Source organism: Eptesicus fuscus, chromosome 9 (genome assembly GCF_027574615.1).
Source record: "Eptesicus fuscus isolate TK198812 chromosome 9, DD_ASM_mEF_20220401, whole genome shotgun sequence".
In the NCBI taxonomy this organism is placed as follows: domain Eukaryota; kingdom Metazoa; phylum Chordata; class Mammalia; order Chiroptera; family Vespertilionidae; genus Eptesicus; species Eptesicus fuscus.
The window spans coordinates 33866551-33885354 of NC_072481.1; the positions used below are offsets into that span (position 1 = coordinate 33866551).

The 18804-nt window shown below is 35.5% G+C and overlaps 1 protein-coding gene across 4 annotated transcripts in view; it reads left to right on the forward strand.

Moving 5' to 3' along the window:
- Nucleotides 1-18804, forward strand: part of EPS15 (epidermal growth factor receptor pathway substrate 15) — a 118352-nt gene that overhangs the window by 38365 nt on the left and 61183 nt on the right. For 2 of the 4 annotated variants that reach the window (XM_054720577.1, XM_054720574.1), the window contains exons 7-12: nt 313-438; nt 2760-2819; nt 6306-6503; nt 7359-7504; nt 9803-9959; nt 13484-13569. In XM_054720577.1, coding sequence (XP_054576552.1) covers nt 313-438; nt 2760-2819; nt 6306-6503; nt 7359-7504; nt 9803-9959; nt 13484-13569 — 773 coding nt within the window. The remainder of the gene's footprint in view (nt 1-312; nt 439-2759; nt 2820-6305; nt 6504-7358; nt 7505-9802; nt 9960-13483; nt 13570-18804) is intronic. The other 2 variants (XM_054720575.1, XM_054720576.1) reach the window with 2 other exon arrangements.

The window sequence follows — 18804 nt, forward strand, 5'->3', positions numbered from 1 at the left end:
TTCCTTGCTGTGAATCTGTTTAAGTGAGAGGATTGGGCTAGGTGCTTTTCTCAAAGCCCTTCTTCTATCACTGAAATCTTGTGATTCTAATCTAACAACAGAAAAGCAAAGATAGTGGTCCAACTACAAAAGGAGTGGGGTGGAGGAACTTAAATTATCATTTACTATAATATATTTTGATAAAAGTGAAAATGTTTTTTAAATGATGAGTTTAAAAAAATATACTGTCTATTCTTGGAGTGTTTGATTTTTATAACTGCATTGCAATCCTTTTCACCATTGTTTTGATTTGTGATCTTTTTTATATTATAGTCTGAAGATAAGGCCAAATATGACGCAATTTTTGATAGTTTAAGTCCAGTAAATGGATTTCTGTCTGGTGATAAAGTGAAACCAGTGTTGCTCAACTCTAAGTTACCTGTGGATATTCTTGGAAGAGTAAGATATTATTAAATTATAAATGTAATTTTTATGTATTTTAATTTTGTATCTACCAGGAGCACTTATAGCTCATTGTTAAAAAATGCACAGATCTTATTTTGAAGTTGTGTTATAGAATTTTTTTGTGTTCAGACTTAATATATTAAATCATTGCCAATTTATTTCTTTATTTGGTTATCTCTTCTAAATTATGAGTATTTGAAATTAGCTATATGTATAGTAGAAGGCTCTTAAGTAGGTCTTTTTTTCTTTGTGTTGTACATTCTAACCTCTCAATTCCTTGACTTAATTTCCAGAGACCATCAGTAATTTTCATCTGCTACCTATTCCATAGCTGTATCATGGGGCCTTGTTATAAGGAACAGTTTCATCTCTGAAATCATAAATTCTACTTTCTAAATAGAACTTCTTATCTTTCTAGATCTTTCCTAGATACTTGCAAGACTACTTCTTTAACTTCATCAAGATCTTTAAATCTCGACTCCTTTACTTTCTCCATCTTTTGAATTTCCTTTTTTCCTCATCCAACTTGGATTTTTATGGTCCATAGTTTCATGTCAGTATCCTTAGCTCCCTTTACCATTTTTTTAACTTCTTGATTGCATGGTGAAAATCCAGCTTTGTGTGAAGCTAATTATTTACCTTCTCTGTGGTTGCATATGGACTACTGAGAAAGTCTAATAAAGATAGGTATCATCATAATTTCATGATCATCAACTTTAGCTGGGCTTTCCTTATTGCCAGCCACTCTTGTGCTGTTTCCATAGTGATTTTTCTCCACCTCTCTTCATATTTCAAAACTTATCTACTCTCATTAAACCTCCAGTCCTTTTTTCTTTTTTAATATATATGTATATATATATATATATTTTTATTATTTATTTATTATTGATTTCAAAGAGGAAGGGAGAGAGAGAGAGAAACATCCATGATGAGAGAGAATCATTTATTGGCTGCCTCCTGCATGCCCCACACTGGGGATCAAACCTGCAATCAGGGCATATGCCCTGACCGGGAATTGAACCGTGACTTCTGGTTCATAGGTTGAAACTCAACCACTGAGCCACGCCAGCCGGGTTCCAGTCCTTTCTTTAATCCCTTGCTTAATCCTTCTCTGTAGGGTCAAATCCTGGCTGCACCACTTCTTAGTTGTGTGACATTGGGCAAATCATTAGAAAATCATGTCTCAGTTTTCTAATCTTTAAAATGAGTATGATTTCGTTTATAGGGTTGTAAGGATTAAATGTGATAATGTATGTAAAGTATTTAGCACATACTCTTTGAATGCTAACTACTATGCTGCTGCTGCTGCTGATGATGATAATGAAACCACCACACCACCAGCAGTGCTACTATTGGATCAGTGTTGCATAGGTTAGGTGCTCAATATATATTAATTTAAAAGCCTTTTATTACTTCTTTCGAATCATTTCTCCACTGTTTGGTCCAGTGTGAGATTTCTAAACTATAAACATAATCCTGTTATCTTTTTTTTTTTTTTCAAACATAAAACTAACCCTCTTAGCTTCCCATTTGCATTCAGGATGAAGTCCAAACTCCTTTCAAAGCATTTAGTGACCAGGCACTTACTTATCTCCACTCCTGTCTCTCTCATCAGCTCACTTTCTCTTCTTGCCCCCAAGTGAGATTTTGTTGAATGTTTAAATATCTTCTTCTCAAGGATTTAACATAGTTTTGTAGCTGGTCTAAAGCTATGTAATTTATTCTAAATTTAGGCCAAATCTACTAGGGTCTTTCAAATTTTATTTTTATTTGTAAGCCCTGCACATTAGCTGGCTGATGATTCATTACACAGTATTCATTACATATTTCTTTTAGTTGATTAGAGTCTGTAGTGTAGGGAAAACAATAATGGACTTAGTTGGAAGTCTTCACATTGAAAACTGATTCCTTTACTTAATAATAGTTGCATGGTCCTAGGTAAGTCATGTAGCTTCATGTTTAAAACAGGAGCTGTTGCGTAAATTAACTGAGATGATGTTTGTGAAAACATTGTAATTGTCTGAAAATACTATGTGCATAATTGTTTTATGACTTGAAAGGAAGAAAATAGTTTTTAAAAAAATTTGTAAGGGAATTTCTGTTTTAAAAATACTTAAGTGAATCATCACTACCTTTTACAGTAATTGTTAATATAGCAAATAATAACGATATAATAAAATAATCAGCATAATTGAAATTTCTCAGAAAAAAATGTAATGCTTAGGCAGAACTTTTCCTCTATTTTTGTATTTGGTGTTTACATGTAGCACAATAAGTGAAAGAACATTATCTTTCTCAATTCTTTTCTTTTTAAGGTTTGGGAGTTGAGTGATATTGACCATGATGGAATGCTTGACAGAGATGAGTTTGCAGTTGTAAGTAACCTAATGCTCTTAAAATCTTAAACATCTGAATGGTTTTCTCAAATGGAAATTTTCCTTTAGTTCATCCTTATAGAAAAACTTATTTCCCTAATATTGTTGGTATGAATATTTTTACCTAGAATTCGTAGATAATCAATAAATATTTTTAAACAAATGGATAATAGAAAATATATGTGTTTGCTATCTTCATTTTATTTGACTTTAAAGTACATACAGATGTATACTTTGGATGATGCACTGTAAAGATGCTGAGTAATGTTCTCTTTTGTATCCCGACTTGACCAAGCACCTCTGTACCTGCTTCTGCTCTGGAATAATTTCATTTCATATATATCCCCAAAATTTCACATTTGTTTCATTAAAGGAAGACATGAATAACACTTTAGTGTTGCTTCATTTGTATATGCTGAAAAAGTTTTTACGTCTTTTCTGAAGACATGTTATCCTTAGTAATTGGACAGTTAATTTAAAATAGAGTTGTATTCATCTCTTCATTAAAAGTTAGATAAAATTCTTCTGTGAACTCATGAATGGTGAATCTCTAATTCTCCTTTTATCTCTTATTTGAATATTAGTCTATTCAAATTTTCTTTTTCTTTTTGCTAAGGAATTATCCATTTCTTTGACTTTCAAACTTGTTGCCACAGGTTTATTTGCATTATTCTTTTAATCTTTTCTGGGTTTATGGTTGTATCTCTTTCATTACAAATCTTATGTATTATTTTCTCTCATTTTTTGTTTAATTGAATTTTATCTAGTTTATTGATCTTTAGATAGAAATATGTTTTGGATTTATTTATCCTCTTTTGACTTTTATTCTTTTTAACTTTTCTCTTATTTTGTTAATCCTCACCTGAGGATACTTTTTCATTGATTTTTAGAGAGAGTAGAAGGGAGAGGGAGAGACAGAGAGAAAGAGAAACATCATTGTGAGAAAGACACATGGATTGGTTGCCTCCCTCAGGCGCCTTAACCAGGGCTGGGATTGAACCTGCAACAAAGGTAAGTGCCCTTGATTGGAATCAAGCCTGGGACCTGTCAGTCCGTGGGCCTGAAGCTCTCTATCCACTGAGCCAAGCCAGCTAGGGCTCAACTTTTATCTTAATTACATCTTCCTAATTTCTTTTCGTTTACTTTTTAAAAAAATTTTCTGAAGATGAGTACAAAGTCTGTTTATTTTTTATCTTTAATGTTCAAAGCATTTATGGAACATTTTTTACCTGAATAGAGGGTTAGCTAGATTCCATATATTGGTACAAAGTATTTTCCTTTTCACTACTTTTTAGATAATTTTTAGGTTTTTTTGATCATCTATTTAGGAATGTTTCCTACTTTCAAAGTATTTAAGTGTGTTTGTTTGGTTTTTGTTCCCTTTGTATATAATTTCAGCTGATTAAATTATGACTTGAGAATGTGGTCTTTAAAATCTCTACTTAAAAAAAAATTGTTAAGGTTTCTTTTGTTGCTAAATTCATGACCTGTTTGTACATATGTTCTCTGGCTATACTGACATTTCTGTTCAGAATATTTTAGACTTCTGTAAATCTACTACATTGATTTTATTATGTTTCAGTTTCTCTTTGTTCTTTTCTCTGCTATCCTGGAGTAAGCTTAGGTTTATTTTTGATATTTTTACATTGAAATCATTAATGTAAAATGCTTCTTAGTTAAGTGTCTATTTCTAGCTGTGTAAATGCGTTTTAGTTTAAAAAACTAGTTACCAGCCAGATATTTTGTGTGTGTTTATGGTGCATCATTTGATTTAGTTGCTGTATTTATTTTGATGCTGTATTAATTTTGATGGCAGACTTTGTTTAGGATAAAGTATAGTGTTATAAGAAAACAAAGTCACAACCCAGCAGTATATTGTTCACTTTTTTTGTTTTATTTGGTAGAAAAATTGACTTCAGTTTTGTCAAAGAAACTATTTTCAAGGCAACATGAAATTAATAATATAGTTTTTTTTTTTAACTTTCAAAAAAATGTGTTGTCTATTGTCAGCAGATGGCTGACATTGCTTTTTTTGCTTCTAGTGTTCTCTTTTCCAGGAAATGACTCCCATCTGCAGCAAGAGGAATGCTGACCCTTAATGTGCATGTTGGTCCCTTCTTTTAGTTTGGTGTCAATCTGACAATAGTACACATATTGTGTATTGGGTTGGAAGTATCTGCTAGCCAGATTGTTTTTTTTCTGGAGTTCCAAGCTTTTGGAGATTGAAAGTTTGTGTGTTTCTAAAACTGAAATTGAAAAAAATAAAAAATAAATTGAATTCTTTAAGTTGACTAGTGAATGGGGAGAAGAGAATTGTTGGTTTGTATCAAATGGTTAAATGTGGTCTCAGGGTAAACAACATCAGCATCACCTGGGAACGTCCTAGAAATGCAAATTCTCTGGCTCAACTGCAGACTTTACTGATTCTAGAATTCTGGGAGTGGGGCCCAGAAATCTGTGCTTTATCAAGCTGTCCAAGTAGTTCTGATGCCTGCAACAATTTGGATAGCAATAGGTTAAAGGATATTTTTACTGCTCAAAGAAGAGAGCACAGTATTGTAAAATTATGTGTGCTCCTAATAAAGCTGATCAAATCTGGAAAAAAGCTTTGTAGCCAGAAGATCCTGGTTTGCGCCTTCCTCTATCACTTCTTAAAAATATATCAGACAAGTTACTATCATAGCCTGAGTTTCTTCATTTGCAAAATGATACTGGTAATCACGGAAATCATGGGTTGTATTAGGTGCTCAATGAGTATTGATTTGAAAGCTCCACAAAACTTAGAATTAAAAACCTATTTTGGGGAGAATTGCTATTTTTAATGGAAGAAAAAAAATTAAGAAGAAATATTAAAGCTTCCTTCCAGTTGCTATTTGAATACTTTGGGACGTTCCAAGTCGCTTTGAGTAATTTCAGATGCTTGAAGATAGTTACGGAAAATTTTCATCTTTTGAAAGTATTGAAGGTGCCTTGGATTCAAAGTGGAAGGAATATCCTGGTACAGTCGCTATGTAGGTTGTTTCACTTTGTGCAAGTGCTTTATGTATTTAATAATTAAAACTAATTTTAATAGATAATACATTCTTATGGTTCAGAAATCAGTACAATATAAGGAGATATTCAGTGGGGAGCATATCTCAGTCCCATCCCATTGTTGCCCTCAACTGCTCCATTTAAACCTATTCCATAATGAACCACTTTTCTTAGTTTCTTCTTTATCCTTCTAGAGGTCTTAATGCAAATATAAGCAAATATGAATAGTTATTACCCCCTTAATACAGAAGATGACACAGTATACATACTGTTCAACACCCTAATTTTTTCATGTTTAACATTGTGTCTTGGATATCTTTTCTCAAAAGCCTGTTTCTTTAAAAAGATTTTAGACAGTTTGAAGATGCTTTGTTATTGAATAGTAATCAATTCAGTGGGTGGATGATAGTAAATTATTTTAATATGTATGACCCTGGTTTATCTGTTTTGAAGGCCATGTTTTTGGTATACTGTGCACTTGAGAAAGAACCTGTGCCAATGTCCTTGCCTCCAGCCTTGGTGCCACCTTCAAAGAGGAAAACGGTCAGTATATCAGGCTCTATGCGGTTGATCCCCACTTCAGCAGCAAAGGAATCTTACCACTCCTTACCACCTGTAGGCATTTTACCTACCAAAGGACCGTTAAGACAGGTATAGATTTATCAGTGTTCAAAAACTTTTATTTTAAAAAAACAAACTGCATGGCATTGAACAGTTGATTGCTTGATGAAGATAGAAGGAGCAATCAAAGGGATCAAGATTTAGAGCTCCCTTTTATTGAATCTGCATAATGTGATGTTCCAAAGAAAATAGGTAATCCTTCTGCATTTGACCTTACTTAGATCATATGGATGGTTCATTGGCTTTGCCTTGATATACCTAGAATTAAAGTTGGAGGTAGCAGATACTCTATACTAATCTGGAATGCTTGCCCTGGCATAGTTAATAGGTGTTTTTATTTGTTTAATCTCTAGTTAACTCTTGATTTTTGGGGTTCAAATTATCCAATTTTGGGTTATACAAGGCCTTTTTCAGGTTGCTTTTTGTCAGGTTGCATAAAGGAAAATAATGACAGGCTATGCAAGTCAGCCAATTTGTATATGGTTAGTAATGGTGAATGAAACTATAAAAATTGGAGATTGAGAATTATCTGAATATTTTGTTTATACAAACTCTCCACTTACCCATATTCATTTGGTCATAAGTCAAGAGTTAACTGTGCTTGAATTTACTCACTACTTAAAAATAAAAAAATGGGCATCTATAAATGTAGTCCCACTGACCTATATTTTTCTTCTCTAATTTTTTGTTGACCACAACATTTTAGTCAGGGATCTGATGAAAATGATATACTGTTGCTATACTTAGTAGTTAGTGGAGTAAAATTGCTCAGAATTTGTGACAGATACTGTCATGTGTTGAAAGATGTCACTTCAAAGTTTGTTTTATTTTGGCAGAAATATTATATATGTATATGTGTGTATATATAATTATTTTTGTGTGTAGTGGGTTGTATCACCTTCAGAAAAAGCTAAATATGATGAAATCTTCCTGAAAACTGATAAAGATATGGATGGATTTGTTTCTGGATTGGAAGTCCGTGAAATCTTCCTGAAGACAGGTTTACCTTCTGCCTTACTAGCCCACATTTGGTAAGACTTTATTTAAATTGATTTACCCTGTCTGGGTAACTTATTGGTTAGAGCGTTGTCTCAATACACCAAGGTTGAAGATTTGATCCCAGTCAGGGCACATACAAGAAACAATCAATGAATGCATAAATAAGTGGAACAACAAATCAATGTTTCTCTCTTTCTCTCCCTCCCTCTTTCTTCCTATCTCTCTCTCAAATTAATAAATAAATTTTTAAATGGATTTTAAAAACGTATGGTTTGTGTTAAATCTAGTTTTGTGCATTCTTATTTTTAGGCATTTATCAGTAGGAAATTTTTTGTTTCAGAATTCTTTATAGAAAAACTGAGGATTTCTTCTGGAGAAGCTGGAAAATGGGTTACCTGATATTTTATAAGATTGACAATGCCAGTTAATTGTTATTAGAATGTTAAAATGCAGCATCTATATATATCAATTAAACTTAAAAATTTTTAATACTTTTTATTGATTTCAGAGAAGAATGGGGAGAGAGAGATAGAAACATCAATGATGAGAGAGATTCATTAATCGGCCGCCTCCTGCATGCCCCCTACTGGGGATCGAGCCCGCAACCCGGGCATGCTGGCCAGAATCAAACCTGAGACCCCTCAGTCCGCAGGCTGATGCTCTATCCACGGAGCCAAACCAGCTAGGGCAAACTTAACTTTAAAAAAAATATTTGTATTGATTTCAGAGAGGAAGGGAGAGGGAGAGAGAGATAGAAACATCAATGATGAGAGAACCACCGATCTGCCACCTCCTGCACGACCCGCACTGGTGATGGAGCCCACGACCATGGCATGTGCCCTTGACTGGAATCGAATCCAGGACCCTTAGGTCCACAGGCGACGCTCTATCCACTTAGCCATACCAGCTAGGGCCAAACTTAAATTTTTAAGGGAGAATACAAAATTTGAAATTTAAAGTGTCTTCAAGGCATATTTGTACAATTATGTAGGGCATATGTATACTTTTATACCTTCACATTGGAATTACATACTTGGTCCTTAAAAAAGACAAGCCTTGCCCTGGCTGGTGTGTTCAGTGATTAGAGCATTGGCCCATGTACCAAAGGGTTGAACAAAGGAGGACAGTAGATCTGCCTTGAAAGGAACAAGAACCCAAGACTGGGAAAAATTATATGCATAACTAATCATAGCTGCCACTTTTGAGTGCCTAGGCTAGGCACAATGCTCAGTAAAATGGCAGCTGTCATGGGTGTGGCATTATGCCCACACTTTTTATGTACTTCGTCTTTAATTCTCATAGTATTCTTGCGAGATGGATGTTATCTCCACTTTATAGATGACGAAATTAAGGCTTGGAGAGGTTAAAAATTTGGCTAAGATCACAAGAATAAATAAGTACAAAAGCTGAAATTCAGTGTTTCTTTGACACTGTAACTTATAACCTGTAGTCTTTTCGTCAGGCCATACTCGTTTTCAATGAATCAAACAGATCAGGACTTCAGAAAGCTAAGCTTTAAAAAAAAGAAAATAGAATAAAACATTTGCTGTTTCTCTTCAAGTGATTTTGTAAAGCTTTCCAGATTGCTGCCTTTCTTCACATGTGATCTCCATTTGCAGCTGTTGTTTCTGCTTTGACTTGGTGATCCTTATATCCTCCTACTCCGAGTTGTAGGAAGCAAGCTGACATGGAAGTTTTTGCTTGTTTTAGAATCATTCTAATACCACTAATGAACCAATTTTGTTGAAACTTAGGTTTCATTTTTTTATGTCTTTTAGAAATATATTTTATTGATTTTTTTACAGAGAGGAAGGGAGAAGGAGAGAGAGTTAGAAACATTGATGAGAGAGAAACATCAATCAGCTGCCTCCTGCACACCCCCTACTGGGAATGTGCCCACAACCATGGTACATGCCCTTGACCGGAATCAAACCTGGAACCCTTGAGTCTGCAGGCCGATGCTCTATCCACTGAGCCAAACTGGTTAGGGCTCATTCTTTTACATCTTTTAATGTTGAAATATTGGGAATAGACAATGATGGGATTCTTTGGTCCAGTACAACTCTTACTCAGTAGGTGTTGTGGAAATTAATGAGAAAAAGTACAAAACAAACCCAGATTAGAGGCTCAGCACCAGGGCCAACATTCTGTCTGTCTCTATCTATTTTGTTGTCTTGCTTCTAACGTTTGAGTGAGTTTTGGGCAAGCCACAAATTAGTATGACCTTTTTTAATTCAACTAATCATTTTTAAATAGCTACATAGTCACATTAGATTTTTAGAGTGGTAATTGTGGCATTTATATACTGTTCATTTTGTTTATTTGTACAGGGCATTATGTGACACAAAAGACTGTGGGAAGCTTTCAAAGGATCAGTTTGCCTTGGCTTTTCACTTAATCAATCAGAAGTTAGTAAAGGGCATTGATCCTCCTCATATTCTTACTCCTGAGATGATTCCACCATCAGACAGGGCCAATTTACAAAAGGTAAGACAACTTACAAGAAAACCTGAATGCATTAACAGAAAGGAACAAGAGCTATGTCAGATGACAAACTCGATTTGGACAGAATGGTGGAGAAATATATCTGGCTAGGAGCAGAGGAGTATTCTGTTTGTGGTTTAGTTTGTGACTATAGATATACTGAATGCATGTATGACATCCTTGGGCTGTCCCTCGTTTACCCTATCATTCATCACACATGTGGCAACCAGATTTTTCAGTCTCAAAATTGGAAAAATGTCTTATTCTTCCCCTCCTGGATCTGTGGATTAATTTTTATGAATAGGGTATAAAATTTAAATGAAATTCATAAGAATTAAATTATTGGGTTTCATTTGATGATTTACTCTTACAAAACAATATAATTTTGAAAACAAAATCAAGATTATCATTCCTTGGTATCAGTTTTAAATTTAAATTAAAAAACTAGAAAAAACATCATATTGTGGAGAAATCTATGGTTTTTACCATATAGATGACCCTTTGTTCCTGAGCATACAGCCGAGTTTCATACCTGTACAGCTAGGAACAGGTTTTGCTGTTTTGTTTTCTGGCCAGCAGTAGGAGCTTTCAAAACTACATTGTTAGCCATGTTGTGTCTTGGTTTTTCCTCATCTATAAACCCTCCAAGTATAATGCATTTACAATATATTGGCCTTAATAGAGCTTTAAAAGGATTTGCTGTTAAAAATACATTCTCTGAATCTGCAAATTTCTTGTGATCTATAAAGTAACCATTGCTGTGGTTATAGTTGTTAAGTGTGTGGTATGAGGAAAGTATTCTTTAAAATGTCATTAGAATATTTTGGTTTTGCATTAATTTTGTCATGTAGGATGAAAAATCTCATTTAAACAAATCTCATTGAAGTCAAAATTGGATATTTTCTAAGTCATCTAAATGGAAATTTATAGCCACCAGGTACAAAAGTTGGTTCTAAGAATTGTTATTCTTATTTTTAAATAAAATAAATATTTGATTATCTGCTTTGTGAGTTTTTTGGGGGGAATATTTTAGGAATTTTTGGACATTTCTTATGATGTAGGACGTGGGTTCCCTAAGTTGTGGAGAAGGCTAAAAATGATGCCACGTATAAAGATAAAGGTTACAAGTCTGTACTGATGCCCTCTGCTATAACTATCTCAGTTCTGGAATGACTGTTTCACCCTTTCTTTTCCTTACATAGACTGTTTTTTCCCCTTGCTGCCTTCATTTTATACCCACTCTCTCACCAACACAAATTACAGATATGACAGAATTTGCTGAAGCAAATTATATTGTTCATTGAAGTTTGTTGTTCATTGAAATTATATTGTTCATTGAAATTATATTGTTCATTGAAATTATATTGTTCATTATATTGTTCATTGCTCTACAGTTTTTAATGTAACATTTGTTTGAAGTCCATTCACTGGAGCATAGACACCCCTGTCTGTTTATGTCAGATATCAGTACAGTTCATCAAAATGGGATTTTGTCACTGTTTATCTATTAGCCAAAATTTTTAACCTTAAAAATTAAAACTAGCATTTGTTTTGTCTTTCAAATAATCTCTCTTCTCTTAATAATCTGATTATTTTTTAGAATTGCATTTTTTTTTTGTAGCTGTGATTAATCCTTTTATGAATGTTGCTTTCCTTTCTGTATTTTTTTTTAGTTTGGACTACTTTTTCCATTCTGCAGCTCTCTACTTTTTTCCTTTCTTGTTTTTTTTTTTTTTTTTTTTTTTTTTTTTTTTTTTTTTTAATATTTTTATTGAGGTATTATATGTTTTTGCCTTTCTTGTACTGTCAGTTTCTTTACTCTCAAGTTAGAGCTTTACTTGTCTTTTTAGCATTGCAGTTTTTTGGTTTACAAGATACATTTTGAAGTTAGAGGGTTTTTTTGCAGCAAAGTTGATGCAAAGAAAATACCTAAACAGCATGCTTTTGTCCCTGGTCGTCACTTGATTTTTGTGTACATTTTACTTGCCTTCCCTAAGCTCTCTAATCTACTTAAAAGCACCAAAGTGGAGTTTTTGTGTATAGTACAAAACAGGGTGAGAGAAAATATTTTGAAAGAAGGGGACATGCTACGTTTTTCTTTATATGTCCTTCTTATACTTCATATACTGTTAGGTGGACTTTATGCTTCCTGGTTGCATGTCATTTTATTGCTGTAGTATGGGTGTTTAATTTTTGTGTCAACAATTGAGGAGTGACACAAGCTATGTACCAACAACAGTATACTAATCTTCCTCTGTAGTCATCTGTGGTATCACCTTTTAACTTGTTTGAGGTTAAAATTGTTTGTCTCACTCTTCTTATTTGATGATATTTTTAACAGTGAATGACTGTCAAGTGTGAGTCACTCGTTTTGAGTTAGAATGATGGAAGAGGTGTGAAAGTCATTTCACAAAGAAGATTGAGCCAAGGTGGAAGCAGCTCATTGGGAGGCCATCCATCTTTTAAGAGCATCTTCTATTGATGAAGTTAATTATAAGAATAGCTTACATTTATAAAATACAAAGTTTATAGAGTGACTTCACATGTAATATTTATTTCATTTAATTTTTAAGGTGGGCAGGGCAGAAATTACTTCTCTATTTTACAGTGAAGATCATAGCAGAGCCAAAAATAAATCCAGCTAGATTTTCTAACTGCAAGTACCATTCAGAGACCAATTTTGACACCTTCATTATTGAAAGAGAACCATATGTAAAGGCTGTCTTATATGAAGACAGTTTAATATTTACTATGGAACATGCCTGAGCAGTATGTTTTACTTTAACTAGAGTAGACACTAAAGTATTTAACAAAAGCAAATATTTGTTGAATTGAGTAAAATTACCACCATTATAATTCAAATACTCAATAAAAATTTGTGTACTAACTGTGATAGATGATACAATTACAAATAAATGAGCATTCATCTCCACAAGAAACATATACTTCAGTGGAGAAAGTACTTTATAAATCTGATATCTGCCTTAGCTGGTTTGGCTCAGTGAATAAGAGTATCAGCCTGTAGACTGAAAGATCCCAGGTTTGATTCTGGTCAAGGGCACAGGTCCGGGTTGCAGGCTCGATCCCCAGTAAGGAATGTGCAGGAGGCAGCCTATCAATGATTCTCTCTCATCATTGATATTTCTATCTCTCTTTCCTTCTCCCTTCCTCTCTGAAATCAATAAAAATGTATTTTAAAAAAGATTTAAAAAATATAAATATGATATCTGTTATACTGCAAAGTATTGGACAGGCTAGGATCAAATGACAAAGGCATTGGGATCTGAAGTGATGGTACATAATATAGAACAATAGGTTAGAGAATTGAAGGGAAAATGTCTTAGTATATAATTGTGTATGTGTTTAAAATTGCACTAGATATGGTGTTCTTAAATGAATTAAAATTGTTAGTAATACCATAAAAAATGTAATATCCTATAAGCATGTAATGCTTTTAAACATTTTAAATGCTTTGCCATATGTAATTTTATAGTAATAATATGTAATTGTAAACTTTTTGTTTTTAGAACATCATAGGATCAAGTCCTGTTGCAGATTTCTCTGCTATTAAGGAGCTAGATACCCTTAACAATGAACTAGTTGACCTACAAAGGTATGTAAAGTAAAATTACAGATGACTGTATAAATTTCTCTCTTTTCCTCCTTTCCTCTTCCCTTCCTCTCTCTCCCTCCCTTTCTCCTTCTCTCTCTCTCCTTCTTTCTCCCTCTCCCTTTCTCTCTGAAATCAATAAAAATATATTTTAAAACAAAACAAAATAAATAAATATAGCAAGTATTATTGATTTTCTTAATTTCTGTATTCCCTGGAAAGTTTATGGCAATATTCATTGTAAAAATGACCTCCTAAAATTACTTTTTTAAAAAGTGAGACCATATTTCCATGTATAAGGCATTGTATTTAAATATCACTGTGTTTACAAAAACTCTATTTTTCCTTACCTTCACAACACTTTGATGCAGATAATGACTGATACTTTATTTTATTGATGGTGTTGACATATGTAGTTAAATAATTTATCTGGACTATATGGCAAGAACTTGGCAATGATCTTTCCTCATCCATGAGACTTATTTTGAGATTGTTGTAGAGAAACTTAGTGGTGATTTTTTTTTTCAGTTGCAAGAAAGAACCAACCCAGTCTAACTTAAGTGAGAGTGAATTTGTTGACTTTTGAAACTAAGACCTCTTAGAGGTAGTGATAGCTTAAAGCATAGCGTTATACTCGGGCTCATATAATATAATCAGTTCTCTTGCTCTCCCAATTTCTTTCTTTCTTTTTTTTTTAAATGTATTTTTATTGATTTCAGAGAGGAAGGGAGAGGGAGAGAGAGATAGAAACATCAATTATGAGAGAGTATCATTGATTGGCTGCCTCCTGCACGCCCACACTGGGGACCGAGCCCAAAACCTGGGCATGTGCCCTGACTGGAATCGAACCAGGACCCTTTAGTCCGCAGGCTGACGCTCTTTCCACTGAGTCACGCCGACTGGGCCATTTCTTTTTTCTTTTTAAAAAAATATTTTTATTGATTTCAGAGAGAGGAAGAGAGAGGGAGAGATAGAAACATCAATGATGAGAGAAAATCCCTGACCGGCTGCCTCCTGCACCCCACCTCTGGAGATTGAGCCCACAACCCTGGTATGTGTCCTTGACCGGAATCAAACCTGGGACCCTTCAATCCTCAGGCTGATGCTCTATCCCCTGAGCCAAACCAGCTAGAGCTGCTCTCTCCATTTCTTGTTTCCACTTCCACTGGGTTTGATCCATTCTCAGATGGGTTTTCCCATTATGTTGTCAAGGGGGCTAAAGCATACTTAGCCTCATGTACTTATAATTTCAAATCTAGTGGAATGTCTCTCTTCTGGCAGTTCCTGGAAAAGTCCTCTAAGATTCAACCTGATTGTACTGGCTTAGCACCATGCCTACCCCTGAAACAATCGTGTGAGAGATGTATATACTGTAGTTTGATTTTTCATGAACTCTGTCCTGGGAGTGGTAGGTGGTAATTTGCCACTGATACCATATGAAGTAGAGGAGAGGGTATCCCCATATGAAAATTCTGCAAGATGGAAAAATGCATTCTGGGGAGGTAAATGTCTGCAGAAGACAGTATAACTTTAAATCACTATTAATTTCAGTGATCAGCCTTTTTGAACAATATGACTCGACATTCTGTAAACAGTCTGAGTACCTTTTAAAATGTCATTGTCTTCAGCACATCTGCCTTCTACCAAATTCTTATTTCCTGCTAATAAATTGGCCTTTGCCTATTACATAAGCCTCTAATATTGGAAGTAAAAAATAAAGCAAAAGAAAAAAACCCCTTGGATATCATATAGTCCCACTTTCTTTCTTACTCGTGAAAAAAAAAAATCAAATTCACACATCAAATCATCAATTGTGCTGGTTGTATAAGTTTCACTTCTGTATTCTTCCTATTATATTAGTCTGCCTCTCATTAAGATTTAAAAAGTTTTTACTGTGGTTCGGAATAGGAGAAGTAAAAGTTTGATTACTGAATCTGTAATGGTGTGTAGACTTTTCATGATCATGTGATCCATAAATGGCCCATTAATATATATATATTTTTTGCCTCCTAGGTAATATAGATTAATGCTATCTAGATTTAAAAATACTTGTCTTCTGTGCCTCTCAGGCCTATGAAAATGGACACCAGTATTCTATGACTTGCTTGACTTCAACAGTAGTTATTTAACATATGAAATGTTCTATTGTGTGTTTTAGTAAGAAGAGAGCATCATACGTAAAATGTTCTTGCCAGTGCAAACATTTGCAATTATTAATTACATTTTGGTCAACTGAGCTTTCACTAACTTTTAGTAACCCTAATGTTAAGTTGTACTAGTGGCAATATTGTTTAGTGAATCCCAGCTAACATAAAAACATATCCAACATTTTGTGACTGTCTTACTAAGAAAATCATAGAGCTCCAAAACCTTTTTAGGTTTTAAGTTGTAGAAATCCTATCTAATAAAGAGGGAATATGCTAATTGACCCTCACGCCATTGCAAAGATGGTGGCACCCACAGCCAATAAGGAGGGAATATGCTAATTGATGCCCCACTCTCAAAGATGGCAGCACCCATAGTCAATAAGGAGGGAATATGCTAATTGACTACCCCACCCTCAAAGATGGCAGCACCCACAGCCAATAAGGAGGGAATATGCTAATTGACTGTCACACCCTCAAAAGATGGCGGTGCCCACAGCCACAAAATGGCGGCGCCCAGTCCCCTCAGGCCCGGCCTTGCTGCGCACCTGCCTCCGGAGTCCCCCAGTCCCCTCAGTCCCCCAGCCGCCCAGGTCTGGTCACAGACAAGCCTCGGATGGTGGCTGCCAAGCCTTGTAGGGCCGCCTGAGGATCAGGTAACCAGGGGCTGGCCAATGCTTACGCTGCCTGCAGTGGCAGCAGCAGAGGTGTGATGGGGCGTCGCCTTCCCCTGATCGCTGGGTCGCCTCCCACCCCTGAGGGCTCCTGGACTGTGAGAGGAGGCAGGCCGGGCTGAGGGACCCCCCGTTCAGTGCATGAATTTTCATGCACCAGGCCTCTAGTGTTTTATAAATGTAGAATACATGATTTGACATTTGTGAAAATACTTGCCCTAGGTTTTTATTTAGGTGAGATCTAAAATGTAGATAAACTTTCATCATCTGTCAGTTCCAATCATAATGCGACTCATCTACCCAGCTAAAATTATGATTGTTAAAATTCTCTTTTATAACTGTTTGTATTAGGTGACTAATTCCTTCAACTTTTGCTACATAGGGATTTAAGTATGTCAATCAAGTTAAATTAGTGTGTTATTTTTAACTTAAAAAAAGGAAAAGCAGCCAAAGCCGGTTGGGCTCAGTGGATAGAGCGTCGGTCTGCGGACTGAAAGGTCCCAGGTTCGATTCTGGTCAAGGGCATGTACATTGGTTGCGGGCACATCCCTGGTGGGGTGTGTGCAGGAAGCAGCTGGTCGATGTTTCTCTCTCATCGATGTTTCTAGCTCTCTATCCCTCTTCCTTCCTTTCTGTAAAAAATCAATAAAATATATTTTTAAAAAAAGGAAAAGCAAGGATAGTAATGTAATAATCATATCAAATACCTAGATCTCTCACCTGAGCATTTATATTTTTATTGCCAACCAGTGTTTTCATCTGAATATCCAGTAGGATATGACTTTCTAATCTTTCCCTGACCACTTTCTTTATCTCTTTTATTTCCCTTTCTCAGTGACATCACTATCCATCTAGTCACTCAAGCTACATACTTGAGATTTTTCTTCCTCTCCTCCTATTCTTCTATCTTGAAATGTTTCTTGAAATCATTCCCACTTTCCCATTTCCTTTGTCTTATTAACTCTTCCTCATTCTTCAAATCTCACCTTAGACATCATTTCCTCCAGAAGAGGAAGCCCTCTCTACTTTTATGTCCCAAACCTGCACCTGTCAAATCTTACATAATAGCCTATTATTGTACATGGTCTTATACTTACTGTACTTTATTATAATTGCCTATTTTGTTTGGATTTCTCACTAGATTACTTTTTAAGCATAAGGACTATTTGCTTGTATTGCTTAGCTTATATAATAGAAGAGAAAATAATTGGCTCAATTTTGTTGAAATCTGTCCATATTTTCTTCTGTTTCTTAGTTTTAGCCTTTATGTCTTATCTAAACCACTCTTATAATCTCCTAATAGACTCTCTGCTTTGGGTTTCTTGACCATCCTACCTCCAATCCTGTATAATAAAAGCCTAATATGCTAAGTGTCTGGTTGACCGGTCAGCTCTTCAACCAATCAAAGCATAATATGCTAATGATATGCTAAGGCCCCTCAACCGCTTGCTATGACATGCACTGACCACCAGGGGACAGTCGATCGGTTGACCAGTCGCTATAATGTGCACTGACCACCACAGGGCAGATGCTCCAATCCGTAGGTTAGGTTGCTGCTAGGGTCAGTCGATCGGGACTGAGCGAGATAGGCCGGACATGCTGGACATGCTCTGGAGTCCTCTTGCTGTCCCTCCCCAGCTGGCCAACCTCCCACGTCCCTACCCGCCCCGATCGTGCACCTGTGGGGTCCATTGGCCTTGCCTGTGCCCTCTCGCAATCCGGGACCCCTCGGGGGATGTCCGAGAGCCGCCAGTTTTGGCCAGATCTTCAGGTCAGGCCAAGGGACCTCACGAATTCGTGCATTGGGCCTCTAGTTGATGTATAAAGTACAACTCAGATTCCTTAGGGACTCCCCATTCCCACTGGATCCAGTTCACTTTTCTGAGTATGTCATAAAGGCTCTTCCTTCCTGGTGTTCCCTTGGCATACTGACCATTCTTCTGCCTTAGCCATCCCTGGTAGTAAACACTGATAACACTGTAAGTGTCTTGGTAGCAGTCACAGTATGTTTGCTCTTGTACTCTCAGTGTTCATTATAGTGCTCTAATCTGCTATTCAGTTTCATCCCTCTTCTCCAGCCAAATGGTGGGTGGGCTTATTACTTCTCACCTCAACATGCCACTACTTTTATTCTCTTTGCCTCTGATCCTGCTGTTCCCCTTTGTCTGTGATACGTTTTCCTTTATAAACTTGCACTGATGCTTCAAGTTTCAGTTTAAATACCATCTCCTTTGTCAAACCTTCCCTGAAAGGTTGATTGCTAGTTGCTCTTTCCTATCTACTTCTAGAAACTTTTACTGACTGCATTTTATTATGGTCTTTCTTTAAATATGCCTTTAAAAAAAATTTAAACTCCTTCAGGTCAAGAGCTGTGTCTTATTCATTTGGATAGGTTTAAAAATTAATGCACTCATTGCCTA